The sequence below is a fragment of the Eriocheir sinensis genome, chromosome 27 (genome assembly GCF_024679095.1).
Source record: "Eriocheir sinensis breed Jianghai 21 chromosome 27, ASM2467909v1, whole genome shotgun sequence".
Taxonomy (NCBI): Eukaryota; Metazoa; Arthropoda; class Malacostraca; order Decapoda; family Varunidae; genus Eriocheir; species Eriocheir sinensis.
In genome coordinates, this window is record NC_066535.1 from 15,320,883 (window position 1) to 15,340,538 (window position 19,656).

Below are 19,656 nucleotides of genomic sequence, written 5' to 3' on the forward strand. Positions count from 1 at the left end.
CTTAGTACTGGTGTTTTTTTATATCAGACTTGTCAGAAGCAGTGCCTTTGCTTGGTCTTGCATGATTACATATGTGATTGTTTTCACGTTCAACTAGAGGTCATGAAAAAGGTTATTTTTTTAAGCTGAACGGATTTTATCACATATAACATGAGTGAATGATTTTCTAGCGGCGGTATGATATCCGAGTCTGATGGGGGGGGGGGGGAGTGAGCCAGCACAGGCTTATTTATGATGTACCTGAGTCGAGTTCGTTAGCGTAAGGTGTAGTCAGCTAAGGTAATCTCAGACTGGCATTAGCTGTCATGCACGGCAGGTTTCCCGAGGGTGCGTTGCTGACGGTGGCGGCCGTCCACTGGCGGCCACACATCGTCGTGACCACGGACGCTGACGGCCGCCGGAAGGTGACTGGCCCCATGGGAAACGTGCTCACGGTCCTCGCTCAGACACTCAACTTCACGTAAGGAACTTCACCTCCTGCTGTTGAATTTAGGGTGATATAGGCCGAAGACTGGGTGTGATAGTTTCTCTTTCTTGTGTGTGTGCGTGTGCAGGTACAACGTGGTATCGCCGGCAGACGGTTCGTGGGGCTCCGAGGGGTCCAACGGCACCTGGTCGGGCATGGTGGGTCAGGCGAGCCGCAAGGTGAGGAGCAGCGGCCCGTGGGCGTGGCCGATACTTTGTGTTTTGTGCCAGTACTTTGGTGAGGCCGTGGCGTGGCGTCTGTCCACTTGCCCCAAATCAAGGTCAAGCTGCCGCGCCCTGCTTAGGGTTTTATACTTTGTTTGCTTCATCTGCTTATAAATTGCTCACAAAGAGATCTATAAGAATCCACATTTCTTTTTGCTTAAATAAATATCATCATAATATTACCCTGAGAAGTAAGGAAATATCGAGTTGTATAATTGACTCAGTGATAGATTTTATCATTATTCATATTATTCATAATATTCATATTTATTTTCATATTATTTTTTTTCTGAATCTTGATTTCCCTTTTGTGTCACAGGAGGTCGACATCGCCCTTGGGCCTTTCGGAATCACGTACAGTAGAACAAAAGTTGTAGACTTTACCGAATCTTTGTTTTTCGACGCTCGAGGGATCCTGTCAAGGAAGGGTATCCCAGAAATCGATCCCTGGGGTTTCCTGTACCCGCTGACGTGGTCGGTGTGGGTGGCGTTGTCGTTGGCATTGGTCGTGGTGTGGCTGGCCACGGCGATGGTGGGCCGCCGACCTGGACAGGCTGTTTCTCTGGGCTGGGCAGGAAAGGTGATTTTACAGAACGTGCGCGTCCTCTTGAATCAAGGTAATTGTCTCCAGTCCTATAGCTTTGGTTTACCGTACTATAGCTTTGCTTTCTTGTCTTTCCAAAGCTTTTGAAACAATTCTTAACAAAAAAGTTCTTCAGCATTTATCCACTTCTGACCTTCTTTCTGATCTCCAGTACGGGTTCCGCAATGGCCGCTCTACTGATGATTTTGGTTTCGTAACTAACTCTTGGTCATCCTTATTGCCGTTTCGGTGAAACTTTGGCTTTAGTCTTATACATCTCGAAAGAACAAATCTTTGCTTCCTAAACTGCCCTACTACGGATTCTGTCCCTCTCTCTGTACTTTTATCACTAGTTTCCTTTCAGGTCAACCTATCTCTGCTGTGGTAGATGGTCACTGTTCAAACCCTAAACCCATCAACAGCGGTGTTCCTCAGGGCTCTGTTCCATCACTTTTTCTATTGTTCATTAATAATCTTTCCAAAACAAACTGCCCTATCCACTCCTACGGTGATGACGCTGCACTACTCAATATCCTTTAACGGAAAACCCTTCCTCCAGGTGTTGCATAACTTGGCTAGACGCTGCAGAACGCTTAACCTCTGACCTTACTATCTTTCAGTATCTTAAAACTCCATTTCTCCAACTGTTAACTCGACACACTCTTCCCAACACCTATCCCCTATTCTTTGACAACACTCAGCTGTCCCCTTTTTCCACAATAAACATTCTCGGTCTATCCTTAACTCAAAATCGTAACTGGAAACTTCACATCTCATCTTATGCTTCGTCAGCTTCTTCAAAGTCAGGCATTCTGTATCGTCTCCACCAATTTTCTTCCCTCCCATATGCTATTTGTTTGTTATTGGCCGTGCCCACCCTCGTATGGAGTAGCTATGCATTTCAGTTGGGGGGGATTCCACTCACAGTCCTTCTAGATAGGGTGGGGTCAAAGGCTCTTCGTCTCATCAACTCTCCTCTTATTGACAATCTTCTACCTCCTAAACTCTGCTGCAGTGTTGCCTCTCTCTCTCTCTTCTACCTACGAGGTAAGGTGGGGTTTAGAGTACAGGAGCTGCCTTGTATAGGCCAACCGGCCTCTTGCAGACTCATTATGTTCTTACTTTCATGCTGATTGCTCTTCTGAACTTATTAACTGCAAGCCTTCCCCCTTCCCGCGGCCCCGCTGTACAAGGCTTTCTACTCTCTCACATCCCAATACTATCCAAATTCGTTCTGCAAGAGTGAACCCGCACCTTCATTCCTTTAATGCATCCCTCTCACTGTTAAACTCCTGAACAGCCTTCCTTCGTCTGTATTTCCTCCTGTTTACGACTTAAGCTCTTTCTAGTGAGGTGAGTATGAAAAGACCTCTCCAACCGGAACTGATCTCTCCTTTGGCCTCATTCTTAACTCTCACTGGAGCAGCACTTAGCGCGCTTTTGTTTTTTGTTATGCTTTTTATCTCTTTCCATAGATGTAAATAATGGGAAGGGAACATTTTATTGGAAGCGATGAGCCGGTGCTTTGGTACTAGTCTGCTTGTAGTTGCGTACCGCTTTAGCTTATCCGTGCCAGTAGTTATTCATGGGAGTAGAGTTACAGGGAAACACAGCGTAACAGAATTTTATAGTTGGGCTGGGGACGATAGTTAGTTTTCGTCCACTCACCCCAAAACAAGTTCAAGCTGTCATGTGCTGCTTGTGTTTTTGTACTTTCTCGGCTTCGGCTGCTTATAAACTACACACGAAGAGACTTATAAGAACCCATATTTCTTTCCTTTTAAGGAAAAACAAACAAACAAACGAAAGATGTGTCCCAAGTAAATTTCCGTTAAAAAAACGATGCATTGCACTTCCTACTCTGTTGAGATGCATTTTGTTCCAGGATGTGTCTAGATACCTCTCTTATGATTGTTTTGGAAAGTACACACACAAAAAAAAAGTGTATATAAGGCATATATCACATCTGCTAAAACACGAATGAAAATTATTAACAGTAGGGGACGTCGATGAATGAGGCATAGCCCGGTATGAGGCAGGCAAACTCGGATGGATTTTTAAAGTTGGGTGGGGACTACTAAAAAAAAAATGTTATCTATTATTTGAAGGAAGCCTACTGTGGTGCTAAGGCGGCGAATACGCTGTACTCCTTTGTCATACCAATTATTTTTCTCCTGAAAGTGCTTTTTCATGTTAACCCCTTCAGGTCCGTATATATACGGACCACCCGATCCATCCCCTCAGTACCACGTCCGTATATATACTGACACATGATACTTATTCAAACAAGTGAACATTAAATTTAAGGGTTTACGGAAGTCGTCCTCGGCCACGGCGGGGTGGTGGTGCTGGGCTCGTGGGTGGTGGTGGCGGCCGTGGTGTTCTGGAGCTACACATGCACGCTCACCTCCCTGCTGGCCGTGCGGTTCATCCCGCAGCCCATCCAGACTCTCAGGGACCTGCTGGACGACACCTCAGTGAATCTAATTATGCTTCCCATGACTATTATCACGGACACTATTTCGGTAAGTAAGGAAACCTCTCGATTGATTACCGCATATATTTATGTAAAAGTTATTGTTTTGTTAGCTTTGTAGGGTCGTGTAGTTAATCGACTATCACACGGAGAACACTTTTCCAGGGGCCATATTTATTCTTTAATGGAAGTATAACTACCGGTCTCGTTACAAACACATCTGTAGAAATATAACATAATTGTTCTTCCGGTGTCTGGGGTAATACAGGGATTGCTGGGTCGGGGATCAGAGTCCCCAAGGACGCCCTTGTCATTATTTTTCCCTGGTAACTGTGCGCCTCCGTTGCCCGCTCTATACATTCATGGAGACCTTGTAGAACTCAGAACAGGCAAGACTTCTAACCCCCACCCTGTTAAGCTTGTTAATCTTTTTAGTTCCAAGACAAAGCTTTGTTCACGTTTTGTCCCGTTTGTGTTCTATCTTCGGCCACCTCTTCTAATATTAATCTCTTCATGGCTATATTCAGTTCAGTGACCGTTTAGAAGATTGAAAAGGCATTCAAACGACAGGCAGAGTAAGGACGGGCTGAGTTAACTATTTGTCTTCACCAAACATTCTAGTCATTGTGTATCTCTTATTTTTTCAGCCTCAGTTGTTTTCTTTCTGACTTTAAGCTAATTTTCAGATAAGTTTTCTTACTGTATCTTGAATCGCGTACACAGCAAATGACATTCGGTGAACTGAAAGAGCTGCATGAACTGAATTATGTGGGTCGCATCCGATACGAGCGCACCTCAGCCTTCCGTGACATGCTCGAGACTGTAGTACGCCATGACGGCTACTCCTTAATGGACACTACCCTCACCATCGACCTTTTGATAGCCGGTGACTTCCTCAAGACAAGTAAGAACCTGTGGGCTTTGCCGTTGGGATGTTTGTAATGCATGAGAAAAGAAAACTAAACTTTTAATTATGTGTGTTTTTTTGCGCCCTCAGACAAATGTGACTTTTACAAGTCGAGACAGACCTTCTTCACGACAACCCACTGCATGATCGCCCAGCGTGAAAGTCCGCTTGTGTCAGCCATCAACCACAGGTCCGACATTTACCACATGGGTCGTTAGGACTTGTACATATTCACGTTCTTTGCTGTCTAATAGGACACGAACCTTCTTTGGTGTGTGGGTGCTCTAGCCTTTCAGTGCACCACTTAAACCAACTCTTCTGTAGCATTACTTTGTTTTGCATAATCTAACTATTTAATGTGTTTTTACTTTCACGATATAGATATTACAAGTAGTCAAATAAAGTTGACTTGTTTTGATCTCATAATTCGTAGTGACGAAAGGGGATAACATGCATAACCTGGCTCCTGGCAGCACCTCCCACTATATCGTGAGTGCCTCGTTGCCTGCAGGGTGCGCGCCGTGGTGGAGTCTGGTCTTTATGAATTCTGGCTGATGAACGAAATCCCGGCCATCACCACCTGCCGCTTCTCCCCTTCCACCGTCCTGGTCAGGGAGCCACTCTCTGTCGCCAACCTCTGGGTAACTCGCTCAGCACGACTCTTGAAATAACGTTGTTGGTTCACGTGAATATGGACCAGGAGTTTGGTCTTCAAAAAAGTTTTTGTGTTAATTTTCAGAGAGTAGGAATCGTCATTAGGTAAACGAAGAGTTATCCACCTCTTCCCTCTGCCGGTTTCACAGAGGAGAGGAGTTTAAAGTTGATGATTATGGTGGACATGAGGTATTGTTCTGAAGCGGTGCACCATATCACTGGAGTGACCCAGATTATGTGCAGGGTCAATAGGTCTGTTGAGCAGATAATGCCGGGACCTGGTGGACTGATAAAAATGGATGATGGCCGTAGATTTTACCAACAATTTTTTTCATTGTTTAAATGTGACCATACCGACCAATGCCTGGGATCATCAAAAGGCTCTTGCAGTCTCCCTAGGTTCTTATGTTCTTAAGAACCACTGATCTAGCGGCTATTATCACCTATGCAAGTATTGTGAGAACTAACAGTTTCCACTTAGGATTTTCAATCTGCATGTTAATTCCATTTTGAAACATGTTTCAAACTTTTCCCCCACTGCTCCTGCAGGGCCTGTTCGTGGTGCTCGGGGCGGGCTTGATTCTGGCAACGACTGTCTTCGTCCTGGAGTTAATTGTTTCTCCAAGGACAAAAAACAGACCCTGATAGTTTGCGTTTCCTCCCGTCGCTGATCTCGCCCTCCCTGGCCATCAGCACTGCCGCCAGTCGTTCCTGCAGTCACCACACCCACCAGAAGCCTGCCTCCCTAACGCCGCTGAATGGTTCCTCTTGTTGCTTGTGACCCTTCACGCTTTGAGAGTGTTCCACAATAATCGTGTGTGTGTGTGTGTGTGTGTGTGTGTTTACCTATTGAGGAAATTAGCAATGCTAATGGGGTCCCGTCTCTGAGTCTCAGTCAATCAAACTTAGCTTTAAAGTCATTTAAGTTTTTGGCTCGATCAACCTCTTTGTCCAGGCTGCTCCAGTGATCATTGCATCTATCGGGAAAGCTGTATTTCTTGATGGCTTTCTTAATATCTATACGTGAGTGATGTTGCCTTGTGTTGTTAGCCATTTAGGTTGATATTTTCTCATCAGCCAAATGATTAACAACAAGCAGAAGTCTGATGTGGACTCAGGTTTTGTTCTAGAGGTCTCTTTGGCGTTCTGCGTTGCATGCTGTTGCAAGTAATTGGTTCTTAACTTTAATGGTGATTTAGAGGTCGACATAAAACATTCACTATAAGTCCTCCAGGGGGAAGAAAATCTCTTGGGTGCTGGTGTTACTGATCGGTGTCCTGGGGGAATTTCGGTGAGATGAAATTCTTGATTGTTTACTGATTATGTATGCGTTACAAAATTATCCGTGACAACTACGTATAGGAGGCTCATGTCGTATGGCAAGGGATGTTTATATCGTAAAATTATCGCAACCCATTATTATTTTTGAACTTATTTCTATGAGATGCAAAACCTCTCATAATAGAGGAGGTAAAAGCTGTCAACGAATTGGGTTATGTAGCGAATGAAGCACACGGCCCTGTCATGCTTCAGCCAGGACCTGCAGCAACAGTGAAATAATAGGAGAAGGGGGACCGTGAGACCTGCCCAGGATAAGGGTCAAGGGCAGCGTTGCCAACTTATCGTACACACCGTATTGCATATTCGTAGTTTCTGACTGATATCTATAGCAAAAACAAACAAACAAACACCTGTAAATAACAGTTTTAACGCTAACTGTAATATTCTCTCGTTATTTGTGTAGGGAAGAGAGTTTGAGGCTTAAAAATTATAAATACAATGTGGTGAATACGATAATCTGGCAACGCTTGTCAAGGGCCTACGAAGAAGCAGACGTGTATAAGAGGCTGCCATTGGAAGCTTTGAACGATCAACATTTCGTCCTACTTGTTGATATGGATGATCTTAAAATATTACCCTAAAGATTAATATAAATAAATTGATATCAGTATTTTAAGTGGGGTGAAGATTATGTGTGATATGTGTATAGGAGCAGAGAGCAGCGGGCTTTTTTTTTTTTTATTATTGTTTCCTTTTTTTATGCCCTTGAGCTGTCTCCTTTGTTGTAAAAAAAAGGCGTGCACGGTCCTTTGGGATGCACGAAGATTCTTTTTATCATATCGATGTTAATACAAGTGCTGTGTTATGGTGTATGTTTTGTGGCCAAGAAGTTGATAACCGGCAATATCGAATAATCCTATGATGTCAACGTAAAAACTGAGGATAAGACCAGTTTAAGGTAAATGTGAAAAGACTTAAAGACATGAAAAAAGAATCATGGAATTACAAACATTCAGAGCTTTGAGGGGCTGAATGTTAACCTGTGATGATATACTACTGCAAAGGTTATGACACACACACACACACACACACACACACACACACACACACACAGGAAAAAATGGAAGCAAGAAAGTATAAGTAGGCGTTAATGGGTCTAAACTATATTGACAAGCAGTGAGGACCATGAGCCGTTACTGATTTAGTGAAAAAAAAAATACTGTTTGGATTATTTGGTCGTCTGGTATTTCTTTGGATTTCTTGACAGTTTCATAAAAGGGTCTTTCAGGTGTTACACGAAAGAAAATTTTAAAACCTCTCACGGGACAGGTTGAGAGAGAGAGAGAGAGAGAGAGAGAGAGAGAGAGAGAGAGAGAGAGAGAGAGAGAGAGAGAGAGAGAGAGAGAGAGAGAGAGAGAGAGAGAGAGAGAGAGAGAGAGAATATAAGCTTCGCGAAACTAGATGTGATTGTTGTTTTGTGACTTTCCTTTTTTAATGCGACCGTTCTTGTGACGTCAGACCGGGGCTTGATCAGAGTACAAAATCGGTATACCCTGTAAGCTGCGAATACGTTAACAAACATACGTGTCAAATAAGACTGGTGTAAATATATAAGTTTACTGATAAGGAAACTTCTTATTACCACGCAGCCACAGACACTACATAACAAGGTGTGATAAAAGTAGTTGGCTCCGGACATTCACGTATATTATTAATTGTCATGCAAATTGCGATCGCACGACAGCCTTGGTATTTTTTTTTTTACAGCAAAGAAGACAGCACAAGGGCACACAAAAAAGGAAACAACAATAAAAAAAAGCCCGCTACTCCCTGCTCCTGTAAAGAATCCGAAGAGGTGATCGAAAGAGCAGTCAGTTACGTGATATGTCGTTATAACAGTGGCAAGGCCGTACACACCGACATATTTGTATTTCTAAGTGCTTGGAAGTGTTTTTTCATATAAATTGTCGGTGTTGGTCAAGTCTTGCCGTCTTCTTTGGTGTTAGATTTAGTTCTGAAGGAGTAATGTTGATTGGGCGGTACAATTGATGATTTGTTCAAATGTATATTGACGCATTTTTGACTATGACTTCCGTATGTGTGTGTGTGTGTGTGTGTGTGTGTGTGTGTCATGTTGTGTGGTCATCGTATCTGTATCTTACCAAAAATATACTGTGCTTATTATGTATCCAATGAACCTCTGTTATTGATGTAGCTTTTGGGCGATCTTATCTTACGTGTGTCTCAATTTCATCTCTTCTCTCTATAATCAATGTTCATCGTATTCACAAGAGTTTGCTGTACCATCTCTTTTGAAGTAAGGGTTACAGCTATAAAAAACTGTTAAACTGGGGCTGTGACGTGATGCTTCAGGGTGAGTTGGGATATGAACCAAAAACCTCGTGATTGTCAGTGTGTGTGTGTGTGTGTGTTCGCGAGCAACCATCACCACCACCACAGATGTTGCTATTTAGGGGGTTTCCCTTCTAGGTCAATAATTCACAGCAAGCAGGGGCCAGCAGCTCCTGATATTGCACTGCTCTTCGTGGTCTTGGTCCATTTCAACAATAATTGCTTCTTAACTTTAATGACTTGTAGGTTAGATTGAAATATTTATCCGACGGTGCTTGGGGAGGCGGCTTGCCATGATGACCGATGCCCTGATGTGAGCATGTTCGCACTGAATGTTGGTCTCCCCGCCATTAAGTATACGTGTGAAGTATTATGAAAATTTTTGAGGCGATGCAAAATTCGTAATTATTGACAAAATCTGTATGAAGGCAACATAACGATCCCTCATCACAGATTTTTCCGCGCGAAGACCATGGCACACTTATCCATGACGTTAAAGAACTGGTGAAGGGAATGTTGAAGGACTTGAATGGCTGTGATAATTAGGAAACGATTTTTTTGAGAGGATGCAGCTTAGAAAAGGTTAAAAGTTAATGAAATTAGTCGACTTGTCTGCATTACTTTCCGGTAACAGACAGACTGACAGCCTCCTCTTAGAGTTGGTTTGTTCGCCTGTGAATAATTCATATTCGTCCTCAAGCACTAACTTATTTCGCTCGGCAATTATTGGCTAGGCAGGGGAGGGGGGCTGGCTGGCTCCGGGTGTAGTAATGGGCGTTGCTCTCCTTTCAGTGACGTTTGATTTTTGCCATTATTATCATTATCATCATCATTATAGATTTTTTAACAGAAAATACAGGTAAAAATCTAATAAATAAGGATTCCAGTATTCGTCACACACGATTTGATATTTTAATTTGAAAATATAATTTCACGGACACTTATAATTTCTCATATGTATACAGAATTGATTTTGAGTTGAAATATATAGTTGTCTGTCTTTAAGCAAGTATGTTTTTTTACCCAAACGTAACATCCTTCCTAAACCATTATCCTGAGCTGCAAGGCTGAGGCTAGTGCCGGTTCTAGGGGCCAGAACGGTCACTGTTCCTGGACAAAGATGTATGTAAGTGTGCATCCAGAAAGAAGGAAATATAGATGCTAATACGAAGAGGCTGAGGAGTTTCCCTCGACATGGTGTCACTGCAGAAGCACAAGTTTTAAGGACAGTCGGAGGGAAACCTTTGAGACATTCAAGCCTCCTGAGGACTAAGGCCAAAGAGGGGACATGAAATCCAGGTTTGGTGATAGGCACAAAAAACCTTGAAGGAATTGCTTCCACCACAAGTTCATGAGAGATGCTCATCTGTAATAATTAAATGACTAGTGGAGCCCAGGACAAGACCGGGAGGAAAAGGTAAACTGAAAAATGATGAAGATAGTTTTGGCTGGATCCCAGAAACTATTCAACTAATTGGAATGGACGTTTCCCAGTGTTAGAGGAATTTTCGTCAAAGAATGGATTTTGCCCAGTATTTAGCAGAAAATAAAATATCCTGATTACCAAGGGTTACAGGGCTGAGACACCTTTTACACATGTACTCCGTAATAGCTGAGTAAAGATCTGATCAGTTTGGATATGCAAGACGACTTGAGCTGTTGTCCTTAGCGACAGCCAATGACAGGTGACGATTTGTGTGGGCGGGGGCAACGGAACCGGCTGACAGGTGACATATATGAGCCGGAGCCAAGACCGCGGATGTAGAGACGCCTCGACCCTGCATCCAAAGGTGGGCAGACGCAGCCGTGGCAAGGCGCTATGGGGAAGCTTAGTTAGTATTTGCTGTTATGATTGGTATAGAAATAATCCTAGGCTTTAGCTTAACATAGAAGTTAACTTGAATCGAACTTTGTCGTTAACATCACGCCATGTACTATCTGGCTCGGTCATTAGCGTATTAGCGTAAGGGTTTCGGAAGGAATGAAATGTTATATGCAGACACCCGAGACTCGCGCCTATAGCTGGGAAGGTTTGGCATCTCGCAGGGGCGCGGTGATTCGTACGTTTGTAGAGGAGTTCTGAGGCTCCAGGCGTGGCGCGTCAGGGTGCTTGGTACTGGGCGAAGGGAGGAAGTCGCGTGATTCTTATATTGTCAAAGCATTAGACACTCAGATACGGCGGGCCAGAAAAAAAGGGGTAATCCTAAACTAGGCTAAGAAATGTATTGATGTTTTAATTTGTTAGGTTTTCAGGCTGCATTTGTATATTTATTCTATACTGTTATCTGCTTGAAATGGAGATCAGTGACTAATGTTGTCTATACATTTTTTTTTCTTATTTTTGTCGCTGAATGATACTTAAAACGATTCTTATTAGTTTTAGAATTTAGAGACTTGCGTAGAGTTCATGTGATGCAAATTTCATTCGTATTCTGGACTGCATCAGAGTTAGCTCGTCATTTTCTTTTCCTTGACCTAGCCTCCATAGATCGCAGACGGAGGCCATCACGAGCAAATCACAATTTTAATTCACGTTTGTGTGGCTTCTACTCTACAGCACTGTCTAACATCGAAATGTTTAGTGTAATAAAATCGTTACTCCATTTGTTTCCACTAGTCACTAAGGGCCAGTTCGACAGTTCAACACGCAGTCATTACCAGCGCCCAAACCAAACCATATTCACAATGATCCGTTATTTTCTACTCAATACCATATACTAAAGAGATTTCCCGTGTTGTTTCCTAAAATGTCCTCCTTTTTATATCAACGGCAAACACTATACAAGAGATTTTCGTAGTATTTTGTGTTTGGTTGGGGAGCGTACAAATATGTTGTACCGGACTGTAGAGCTGGCCCAAAGTGATCATTTGATACTACCATGTGTTAGCGGTCATGCCACTGTTAGGTGACCTGAATCATAGCACAGACGGAGGCCTCGCATGGGGTTACGCTTTTACATTTATCCCTCGTGGGTGTCAGGTGCGTCGAGCCGGGGCACAAGCCATTGGAATTAAAGAAACTAAAGGCAGAATACAAATCACTCAAGCGCCTCAAGGATGATATTGCTAATCTACGTGTGACATTTTGTGCACACTGAATTGTTTGTTTATTTCCTTGTGTGTGTGTTGTGTTGATAGGCCGTCTCCCCCAGCACTACCAAGGAACGTGCAGTACGCGATGGTTCGACCGCTGGCAGAAGTGCTGACGGAGCCTGAGGTGGTGCGCGGCCTGACGCAGGACTCGGCCTTCTTCAGGTAACACCACCATCGGCTCCGCACAGGTCTTCTCTTTTGGATCTCGGAGACTAAGGGCCACAGTTATTGAAGGAGAACGAAAGACTGTCAGCTTCATTTACTTCAACACCGTCACTTCTATAAGTTATTATTTTCCCTGACTATACCGTTGTCCCTTTGAATACATTGGTGCTTCAAAATTTCTATGTCCCCACCGTCGTCCCTTGAAACACCTTAAGCTGTAAATGATCTGTGTTCACCTCACGGCTCACTTCAACACACCACTGCTATCAATGCTTTGTCTCATATATAAGTCTTCGATGCTCGGATAAGACGTAGTGTGTTTAGTTTTTCCTACTTTCCTCCTTTGTCAATCTCAAAAACGAATTGACAGAGTTACTAAATACCCATGATAACATTCTTGGATGACTGTCGTAAAGGCGGGCAATTTTGGAAAACTTTATTTTCTATGAAAGCTGTTATTCACGTTCTGCATCGCAGGTTTCCAAAGGGTGCGTTGGTGACGGTGGCGGCCGTCCACTGGCGGCCACACACCGTCGTGACTACGGATGCTGACGGCCGCCGGAAAGTGATGGGTCCCATGGGCAACGTGCTCACGGTCCTCGCTCAGACACTCAACTTTACGTAAGAAATATCGCCATCCGTTCTTGACTTTAGGGTGGCATGCACCAGAGAGTTTAAGGACATCATGGGGAACTCACCGTTCGTTCTTTCTCCGCTCACTCCTTGGGCCGAGAGACGCTCTTGTTAATGTGGCGTGGTCTCATTCCCTGCCTTTGTTGCATCAGGCCACTGGGGGTGTGGGTGGGAATTTCTCCTTGCCAGCTTTGACAGTGATATCTGGGGAGGCGGTGGCTGAGTGGTCAGCTAGTGGGCGTGGTGTTGTGGAGATCAAGGTTTGAAGTCTCGCCCGTCGTTACAAGCTGACAGCTTCCAGCCATCGCCAAGTGGCCGGAGACAACCCTCAGGCTGTCTTGATAATTACCTATAAACCCGGACTTCAGCAAAACTCACTAAAGAGGATCAAGTGGAGCTCCGGGGGCATCATGAGCTAAACAAGACCACCAGGCCACATCAAGAAAGCCTACCGCGCCATGAGCCAAACGTACAAAATAAATAGATAAATAATGCTTTTAAACGAATAAAAGGAAAAATATATCGGAAAAGGAGGAGAGCATGGATTCAATCGCTGATGCGCGGCAGTAAAACAAAGGGAGTGTTCTACACACTTACCATTTCACTGAGCGGGAAAGTTAACTCTTGCAATACCTTCTCAGGAATATCGGCACCTTAGAAATTATACTTCCAAAAAATAAAGATGAAACACGGACGACATACAAGACCAACATTATTACACGGAAAAGCTTGTTTTTCATCAAGTTTCTCCAGACAAAGAAAAACCGCTTCCGCTGTGGCCGAGACATCTTTGGGGGGACGGTGCCTGAGTGTAAGCGAAGTGACATTAGACTGTCACTGTCAGTGTGCTCACCTCGACTGAAATACATGCAATCATTATTTAGCGGACCGTAGATGAAGCGTGACTGGATCTTGAGCGTCCCTGTAGTGTGGCGCGTGGGTGTGACGTTGTCTTTCCTGTGTGTGTACAGGTACAACGTGGTGTCGCCGGCGGACGGTTCGTGGGGCTCCCAGGGGCCCAACGGCACTTGGTCGGGGATGGTGGGTCAGGTGAACCGCCAGGTGAGGAGCAGCGGCCCGTGGGCGTGGGCGGACATGGTTGTGTATTGTGCCGATACACATTTTGATGAGCCCGTGACGTTGAAAATAAATGAAATATATAGGATTGCTCCATACATCTCACATTTATTACATTGTTGTAAAGCAGCGTGCAAACCAATTGTTGACCATTGCACACTTAGTATAAAAAGGTGTCGAATCGCTAAAACTTGTTTCTCCCGATCCACCAGGAGGCCGACATCGCCCTTGGGCCTTTCGGGGTAAGCTACGACCGGGCTCAGGTTGTTGATTTTACCGAGTCTCTATTCTTCGACGCCCGAGGTCTTCTGTCAAGCAAAGGTGTCCCAGAAATTGATCCATGGGGCTTTCTGTACCCGCTGACTTGGCTGGTGTGGGCGGCGGTGGCGGCGGCCGTGGGGGTGGTGGGGGTGGCCACGGCGGTGCTGGGTCGCCAGCGTGGAGGCGTCGTCTCCGTGGAATGGTTGGGAGGCGTTCTCTTCCAGGACGTGCGGGTCTTTTTTAATCAAGGTTGGTCTGTATTATCCCCAGAGAGAGAGAGAAAAAAAAAACACAAAATAATGAATGATGGGCCCGCATTGTGACTCCTTCCCAGCATTTTTTGTTTGGTGGTTTTATGTGATAATATGCCGACTTTACATATAACGTGGTGTCAATATTATAGGCATTAGGAGAGCTGAGTTTGGGCGCGGCGGGGTGGCGGTGCTGGGCTCGTGGATGGTGGTGGCGGCCGTGATCTTCTGGAGCTACACGAGCGCACTCACTTCCCTGCTGGCCGTGCGCCTCATCCCGCAGCCCATCCAGACTCTCAGGGACCTGCTGGACGACCGTTCCGTCACCCTCGTCATGCCGCCAAAAAACATAATGACCGACACAATGTCGGTGAGTTAGTGCACGGGTTTCAACACTAAATATCTGTGAAACCTAACTCTTGTTGATGCTGCGTTTCAAAGTTTTATTTGCTTACTTATATGGAGCGGGAGACTAGAGCGTTCCAGGCTCTAAGCTGTTTCCTGATGTTTTATTTTTGTCTGATAATTTATTACAGACGTTGGTGTTGTATTTTCATCAACAGAAAATGAAATCAGGAGAGCTGAGAGAAGTGTATGACTTGAGCTCCGTGGGCCGCATTAAGTACGAGAGCACATCCGTTTATCACAAGATGCTTGAGACCGCGGTGCGTCAGGACAAATACTCCATCTTGGAAACGATCCTCACCCTCGACCTCTTGATAGCCGGGGACTTCCTCAGGACAAGTAAGAGCGGGTATAGGCGAGGGAAGCGGTCGTTTTTTTTTTTTTTTTTTAGGAGAGCTCTCAGCAAAAAAAAAAAAAAAAAAAAAAAAAAAAAAAAAAACTCGCTCTCTGCTCTAAAAAGAATATGAAAGAAAAAAACATAAGAAAACTTGACCTGATGCAGCATTATTACATCGTTATTATTAGACAGATGTGACTTCTACAAGGCGAGGCAGACGTTCTTCACGACCGCCCACTGCATGATCGGCCAGAAGAGCAGCCCCCTCGTGCCGGCCATCGACCAAAGGTTCCTGTCACCCCAAACACTCGTACACCTCTCCTCCCGAAATTGACCTCTCTTTCGGCCACCTCTTTTGATTCTTTTTTTTTTAGGAGCAGCGAGTAGCGGGCTTTTGTTTTTATTATTGTTTCCTTTTTTTGTGCCCTTGAGCTGCCTCCTTTGTTGTAAAAAAAAATATTGGTCCATATAGCCTTGTTTGTTGAGTGGTTGATGTTGCCTTCCATTCCACTTGAACCAATAAAGACATACATCAGCTTCATTTTCGGGCAGACGGTCACCTCCAAATGAGTGTACCGGACATTCGTTTAGTTTACGGTAACTCCTGAAGAAGTACCGTTCTCTTGTGTACTTGAGAAGTGCATGCAAGCCACCTGTCCCCAATCATAAAAAAAAATCCAGGTATATTTTATGTGGTACAGATGATGCTTGTACAGAAATTTGGAAGATGATTGAAATCGCTCGATTATAACATATTTAAAGTGAGATCGGAAGCCAAATGGTGTTATTAATCGAGGTGCCTTTACGCGTGTGTTATGGCGTCTGCAGGGTCCGCGTGATGGTGGAGTCCGGCCTGTACGTGCACTGGCTGAAGAAAGAGATCCCGGCCATCACCACCTGCCGCCTCTCCCCTTCCACCGTCTTAGTCACCGAGCAACTCTCCCTCGCCAACCTCTGGGTAACTCGCTCAGCACGACTCATGAGTTAAGCCCCGTTCACAATGTGCCGACTCTGGACCACGACAACTCATCGACTTTTAGGCCCCCTTCACACTGTGTCGAATCAGCATCCGGCGATCGTTCCTAGACCTCTTTCCGACCATGTGCGACCCTTTCACATCAGTATTTCACACCCAAGACCTCGCACACCCCGACTCGCTAGGTTGTCGTGGCCCAGGGTCGGCACAGTGTGAATAGGGCTTTAGTGTAAGACAGGCAGGAGGTTGGTAAGGTTGGCTTTTTGTTTCCATGTGCACAAAATAATTTGCAGCTCTTCTTCATAATCGCAGTCATTGATTTGACCTCACCTCGTAGGCCTACGTTGACAGTGTATCGTAAGTATGTGACGTCCTTCTCTATTGACAGTTTTTAAGTCACAGGTAGGATATTTTGATCTATAGTCAGGTTGTCCATCTGTTATCACCCATCGCATCAGAAATATGCCCTGGCCTAATCCACTTCATATATTTTTAATCGTCGTTAGGATATCTGCTCCCTCATCCGTAGTTTCGGTCATATTTTTAATACGTGTTTGTGCATTATTTTATATCCTGCTTTATTTTTTTATTTTTTACCTATCACGAATATTATCCTTCACGAAGCTTAGGTAGTACAGCTGATGGTCCATTGCCGTGTGTTGCATCCCCGCCCTCCACTCCTGCAGGGTTTGTTTGTGTTGCTCGGGGCCGGGCTCCTGCTGGCGGCGTCTGTCTTTGCCGTGGAGATGAGCCTCATTCCCAGGACACTATAGGCCGTGATGGCGGGCGTCTTCACCGCCTCCTTCCCCGACCAGCGGACCAAGGAAAATGCAGCCTCGCCAGTCCTCCCTCTCACTGACTTTTCTCTGAGGTTTCCTATGATTTTTTTTAGTTTCACCGGCGAACCCTTTGGATGTCACCTTTCGTTGTCCTAAATAAACATGAAATTTAAAGTGCAGAGTCTCGAGAAAATATTTTTGATTACCTCACGTCACGTCATCGTGTGTGTGTGTGTGTGTGTGTGTGTGTGTGTGTGTGTGAGAGAGAGAGAGAGAGAGAGAGAGAGAGAGAGAGAGAGAGAGAAGAAAGGGCAGAATGTAATTAAGGTAATTAAGTGTTGTCAGCCGCCAACAGAAGGACAGAAGCTCCGGTACCTGAGAAGTCTTGCTCTTCTCTGAATATTTCATAGTATTCGTTAATAGGGGACTCGTTTTGCGCGGCAGTTATTGATTGGGAGGAGGCTCGTGGCTACTAGTGGCCGGCTCCAAGCTGAGTCTGGAGATAAAGAGACGTGTGAGGCTGACAAGTTTGTGTGTGGGATGCGTCCATGTAGGATTGTTATAATCAATTTTATGATTATTTCTTTCCAAGGTTCCTTAAAGAATGACTCTTGAGCTGATGCTCGCTTACTCCTGTCTGCCTCAGGTACATAATGATTTTCTAAATGTATACTGAGAGTGTCAGGCGTCGTTACTGCCCCGTAACACACATATTAATGGTGTCGATCAGGACAGTAATGATAAGAGCTTTTTGGATGGTGCAGCAGCCTTTAGGGGTGGAGTCGGGAGACTGTGGAGAGTAACAAGCAGGTGTTTATCTCGTGGTAGGAAATATATTTTCACGAGGTCATGGTCTTAATTTGGTTCAAAGCTGACGCCCGGGTCACAGCTCCCTTCTTCCTTCACCTTACATCTGCGGTCGTTTACACCGCTCTTACTTTGAAGGCATGAAGATGTCGGCACATGGTTTGTATCCAGTTTCGGGTTTAGCTCAGTGTGGTCTTTACTGCTCGGCATCAAAACCTTGGTTAGAGAAAATTTTCATAGCAATGTAAAGACTTTATATGAATACCGATATCTGTTCTTTTTTGGGCCTTGTGGCGGTGCCTCATGGTGTCCTCTCCCACGCAGCCGGTCATTTGGAAACAAGCCCCGGCGATGTCAGTTGCACTTCGTGTGTAGTAAGGGCGCCTGAGTTACCGATTAAAATGATCATTGTTCGAACTCTGGCGTGAAGGAAAAACGAAGTAAGATGAAGTTCTCGTGTATCTTTATTTTCGTCCTTGAGTAATTTTTAAAGTCAAAGGAAAGGAAAGCAGACATGAAAACTTAGAATAATATTGATGTTTTTTTATGAAAATTGTATGTAATGGATGTTGAAAAAAGGAAAAGAAAAAATTGGAGCAGCACCTGGCGGGGTTTTTTTGTTGCTTTTTTGTTTGGTGGCCTTGAGCCGCCTCCCTTGCTGTAAAAAATAATAGATTACGTGAAACTCTGAATAACAGACGAAAAAGGAAATCAAGTCCATAGCGGTAGTAGATTCCTGCACAGAGTGGGAGGCTGGGTCCTCTGCTCCCCTCAGTCTTCGAGCGTTAGAGAACAAGGATCGCCGTATTCTGTAGTCTACTCGCTGCTGACTGAGTTCAGAGGTCACGATCATCGCATATTACTTTCTTCGCCGTGACCTTCATGTCTTGCAAACTACTTGACAGGCGAGTAAGAAATAAAGGTCAGCCCTGTATATTGTGGATGGTGACATCGCTCCTCCTCCTTGTCACATCCAAGGGCCACCAGCCAATGACAGGTGGAGGCGCGGGTTGAAGGAAGGGAATCTTACGGAATAACAAAGATACTAAACGAAACGACGGTAGCAGCGAGCACAGAGGCAGGACACTCACGGCCAACAGCAGGAGGGTGCTCAGCCACGCACAAGTGGGAGTAGCATCATTATTATCATCATCAGCAGCAGCAGCAACTGTAATAGAAGTAATAATAATAGTAATAAGCAGAATGGCTCCGTCGCTGCGGGAGGTGCTGGAGGAGCCTGAGGTGATACGCAGCCTGACGCAGAACCCGACCCGCTTCAGGTTTTAACTCTACCTTTGTTTGAGTACTCTGGGGACAGCTTTCTCTCACATGTATGTACGTGTAAGTGTTGATCGACGGCCACCTGCAAATAACATCACAGCATCCGAGCTAAAACTTTTACTCTACCCGGGTATATTTATGCTTTGCCAGTTCAGTCCAGTAGTAGGTGTGGGATTGCCTTTGTAACGGCTCCTCTGCCACGCGAATAGGTTAAGATCTGGTTGACACACACACACACACACACACACACACACACACACACACACACACACACACACACACACACACACACACACACACACACACACACACAAGGGGCATACTGCGTCCAAACAGGTGAAAGCTCCAAGTGTAACCAACGCCAACAAATCGCTTCAAAGTTCGTCATAATTTTTTCTAATGCTTGATTTAATTATTTTTCGCCACCGCAGATGTACGGTTGTAGTTTTGTGTCATGATATGAAATTTCGTTCCGTGTTTACTTAAAGTACTTCAAGATTTTTGCATTTACCAGACACCGCTCTGTTTTAACACATGTGCCGCTAAGTAGTTTTGACTGGTTCCTTTTGAGTAGAGGTATTTTCGGCGTACTACATGCCTCACAGGAGAACAAAAATGGTTATGCAGTCGTAACAAAGAGTAAACAGA

At 44.7% G+C, this 19,656-nt stretch overlaps 2 protein-coding genes across 2 annotated transcripts in view; both read left to right on the forward strand.

Moving 5' to 3' along the window:
- Nucleotides 1–7,890, forward strand: part of LOC127004291 (probable glutamate receptor) — a 35,973-nt gene extending 28,083 nt beyond the window's left edge. The window contains exons 4-11 of the mRNA XM_050871853.1: nt 317–460; nt 555–645; nt 1,010–1,373; nt 3,581–3,798; nt 4,473–4,653; nt 4,747–4,846; nt 5,168–5,297; nt 5,860–7,890. Of these exons, the coding sequence (XP_050727810.1) occupies nt 317–460; nt 555–645; nt 1,010–1,373; nt 3,581–3,798; nt 4,473–4,653; nt 4,747–4,846; nt 5,168–5,297; nt 5,860–5,955 (1,324 nt within the window). The 3' untranslated portion in view covers nt 5,956–7,890. The remainder of the gene's footprint in view (nt 1–316; nt 461–554; nt 646–1,009; nt 1,374–3,580; nt 3,799–4,472; nt 4,654–4,746; nt 4,847–5,167; nt 5,298–5,859) is intronic.
- Nucleotides 7,891–11,579: 3,689 nt separating this feature from the next.
- On the forward strand, nt 11,580–17,061 carry LOC127004292 (glutamate receptor ionotropic, delta-1-like). The gene is made up of 9 exons (XM_050871854.1): nt 11,580–12,198; nt 12,679–12,796; nt 13,729–13,896; nt 14,124–14,491; nt 14,556–14,793; nt 14,987–15,195; nt 15,358–15,453; nt 15,994–16,123; nt 16,828–17,061. The coding sequence occupies exons 1-9, from the start codon at nt 12,122–12,124 to the stop codon at nt 16,912–16,914; spliced, it is 1,491 nt and encodes a 496-aa protein (XP_050727811.1). The 5' UTR covers nt 11,580–12,121; the 3' UTR covers nt 16,915–17,061.
- The last annotated feature ends 2,595 nt before the right edge of the window (nt 17,062–19,656 follow it).

What these genes read in the sequence shown, in the direction of transcription:
- LOC127004292 (XM_050871854.1), top strand. Translation starts at nt 12,122, where the DNA reads ATGGTTCGACCGCTGGCAGAAGTGCTGACGGAGCCTGAGGTGGTGCGC. An exon ending in CAGGACTCGGCCTTCTTCAG is followed by an intron (nt 12,199 to 12,678) that starts GTAACACCACCA and finishes TCTGCATCGCAG; the next exon opens with GTTTCCAAAGGGTGCGTTGG. An exon ending in TGGGTCAGGTGAACCGCCAG is followed by an intron (nt 13,897 to 14,123) that starts GTGAGGAGCAGC and finishes CCGATCCACCAG; the next exon opens with GAGGCCGACATCGCCCTTGG.